Genomic DNA, 3431 nt, shown 5'->3' with positions numbered 1-3431 from the left:
CTCTCCCACACCACACTCCCCCTCTCCCACACACTCCCCCTCTCCCACACACTCCCCCCTCTCCTACATGGAGCTCCCTCTACACTGTCCCCATCAAACCCCGTCAGAGACAGGGACAGCACGGGGTTAGATACAGAGTAAAGCTCCCTCTACACTGTCCCCCCATCAAACACTCCCAGGGACAGGGACAGCACGGGGTTAGATACAGAGTAAAGCTCCCTCTACACTGTCCCCCATCCAACACACCCAGGGACAGGGACAGCACGGGGTTAGATACAGAGTAAAGCTGCCTCTACACTGTCCCCATCAAACACTCCCAGGGACAGGGACAGCATGGGGTTAGATACAGAGTAAAGCTCCCTCTGCACTGTCCCCCCATCAAACACTCCCCAGGAACAGGGACAGCACGGGGTTAGATACAGAGTAAAGCATCCCTCTACACTGTCCCCCCCATCAAACACTCCCCAGGGACAGGGACAGCACGGGGTTAGATACAGAGTAAAGCTCCCTCTACACTGTCCCCCATCAAACACTCCCAGGGACAGGGACAGCACGGGGTTAGATACAGAGTAATGCTCCCTCTACACCCTGACAGAGGAAGGGACATGAAGGATTGCCGTGTCCCAGCCTGTCCTAATTGCCAGTCGGTCATGTCCAGGCACTGGGGGAGCGCTCAGTGGGTTGGAAAGCTGTCAGAGCAGTGTGTACCTGCCGCACTGACAGACGGGGTTCGCCTGTGGCTCACACACAGGGCACCCCCAAACCCCCCACCCCAAACCCCCCCCTCCACCCCTCCCCTGCGGATTACCTGCGCAACGCAGACTTCTTCCTTCAGGATCCGGCCGTCGCACAGTCTCCACACACTGGGTCATGTTTGGTTTCGTCAGGGAACACATCCAGTTTGTGTGGGGCACCACCGATTGGTGCGTGACGGCGCGGTTTTTCAGCTCCACCGCATGGCCACAGTCCAGCTGCTGACAGAGAGCCTCCGCGGCTTCGGGTGAGAGGGCACCAGCCTCCGAGCGCCAGTAAACCTCAGAGTACACCATCAGGTCACCGTGACAACGGTTAGGACCAGACCATAACTGCAATTCATGGAGTCCATCTGCGAGTGGGCACAGAGAGAGAGAGAGAGAGAGAGAGACCACAGTAAATAAACAGTGAGAGAGAGAGAGAGAGAGAGAGAGACCACAGTAAATAAACAGTGAGAGAGAGAGAGAGAGAGAGAGAGACCACAGTAAATAAACAGTGAGAGAGAGAGAGAGACCACAGTAAATAAACAGTGAGAGAGAGAGAGAGAGAGAGAGAGACCACAGTAAATAAACAGTGAGAGAGAGAGAGAGACCACAGTAAATAAACAGTGAGAGAGAGAGAGAGAGAGACCACAGTAAATAAACAGTGAGAGAGAGAGAGAGACCACAGTAAATAAACAGTGAGAGAGAGAGAGAGACCACAGTAAATAAACAGAGAGAGAGAGAGAGAGAGACCACAGTAAATAAACAGTGAGAGAGAGAGAGAGAGAGAGACCACAGTAAATAAACAGTGAGAGAGAGACAGAGAGAGAGAGAGACCACAGTAAATAAACAGTGAGAGAGAGAGAGAGACCACAGTAAATAAACAGTGAGAGAGAGACAGAGAGAGAGAGAGACCACAGTAAATAAACAGTGAGAGAGAGAGAGAGAGAGAGAGACCACAGTAAATAAACAGTGAGAGAGAGAGAGAGACCACAGTAAATAAACAGTGAGAGAGAGAGAGAGAGACCACAGTAAATAAACAGTGAGAGAGAGAGAGAGAGAGAGAGAGAGAGAGAGAGACCACAGTAAATAAACTGTGAGAGAGAGAGAGAGAGAGAGACCACAGTAAATAAACAGTGAGAGAGAGAGAGAGAGAGAGAGAGACCACAGTAAATAAACAGTGAGAGAGAGAGACCACAGTAAATAAACAGTGAGAGAGAGAGACCACAGTAAATAAACAGTGAGAGAGAGAGACCACAGTAAATAAACAGTGAGAGAGAGAGAGAGAGAGACCACAGTAAATAAACAGTGAGAGAGAGAGAGAGAGAGACCACAGTAAATAAACAGTGAGAGAGAGAGAGAGAGACCACAGTAAATAAACAGTGAGAGAGAGAGAGAGAGAGACTACAGTAAATAAACAGTGAGAGAGAGAGAGAGAGAGACCACAGTAAATAAACAGTGAGAGAGAGAGAGAGAGACCACAGTAAATAAACAGTGAGAGAGAGAGAGAGACTACAGTAAATAAACAGTGAGAGAGAGAGAGAGAGAGAGAGACCACAGTAAATAAACAGTGAGAGAGAGAGAGAGAGAGACCACAGTAAATAAACAGTGAGAGAGAGAGAGACTACAGTAAATAAACAGTGAGAGAGAGAGAGAGAGAGAGACCACAGTAAATAAACAGTGAGAGAGAGAGAGAGAGAGAGACCACAGTAAATAAACAGTGAGAGAGAGAGAGAGAGACCACAGTAAATAAACAGTGAGAGAGAGAGAGAGAGAGACTACAGTAAATAAACAGTGAGAGAGAGAGAGAGACCACAGTAAATAAACAGTGAGAGAGAGAGAGAGAGAGAGACCACAGTAAATAAACAGTGAGAGAGAGAGAGACTACAGTAAATAAACAGTGAGAGAGAGAGAGAGAGAGAGAGAGACCACAGTAAATAAACAGTGAGAGAGAGAGAGACCACAGTAAATAAACAGTGAGAGAGAGAGAGAGAGAGAGACTACAGTAAATAAACAGTGAGAGAGAGAGAGAGAGACCACAGTAAATAAACAGTGAGAGAGAGAGAGAGACCACAGTAAATAAACAGTGAGAGAGAGAGACCACAGTAAATAAACAGTGAGAGAGAGAGAGAGAGACCACAGTAAATAAACAGTGAGAGAGAGAGAGAGAGACCACAGTAAATAAACAGTGAGAGAGAGAGAGAGAGAGACCACAGTAAATAAACAGTGAGAGAGAGAGAGAGAGACCACAGTAAATAAACAGTGAGAGAGAGAGAGAGAGAGAGAGAGAGAGACCACAGTAAATAAACAGTGAGAGAGAGAGAGAGAGAGAGAGACCACAGTAAATAAACAGTGAGAGAGAGAGAGAGAGAGACCACAGTAAATAAACAGTGAGAGAGAGAGAGAGAGAGACCACAGTAAATAAACAGTGAGAGAGAGAGAGAGAGAGACCACAGTAAATAAACAGTGAGAGAGAGAGAGAGACCACAGTAAATAAACAGTGAGAGAGAGAGACCACAGTTAATAAACAGTGAGAGAGACACAGAGAGAGACCACAGTAAATAAACAGTGAGAGAGACACAGAGAGAGACCACAGTAAATAAACAGTGAGAGAGAGAGAGACTACAGTAAATAAACAGTGAGAGAGAGAGAGAGAGACCACAGTAAATAAACAGTGAGAGAGAGAGAGAGACCACA

General features: G+C 47.2%; 1 protein-coding gene across 1 annotated transcript in view; it reads right to left on the bottom strand.

The window, feature by feature from the left end:
* The window catches only part of LOC140468497 (scavenger receptor cysteine-rich type 1 protein M130-like), a 47324-nt gene that overhangs the window by 5868 nt on the left and 38025 nt on the right, over positions 1-3431 (bottom strand). Inside the window, 1 exon segment of the mRNA XM_072564576.1 lies at positions 813-1105. Within this exon segment, the coding sequence (XP_072420677.1) occupies positions 813-1105 (293 nt within the window).

The sequence above is a fragment of the Chiloscyllium punctatum genome, chromosome 47 (assembly GCF_047496795.1).
Source record: "Chiloscyllium punctatum isolate Juve2018m chromosome 47, sChiPun1.3, whole genome shotgun sequence".
Classification (NCBI taxonomy): Eukaryota; Metazoa; Chordata; class Chondrichthyes; order Orectolobiformes; family Hemiscylliidae; genus Chiloscyllium; species Chiloscyllium punctatum.
The sequence above is the reverse complement of the archived record's forward strand: the minus strand, read 5'-3'. Positions and strand labels throughout refer to the sequence as shown.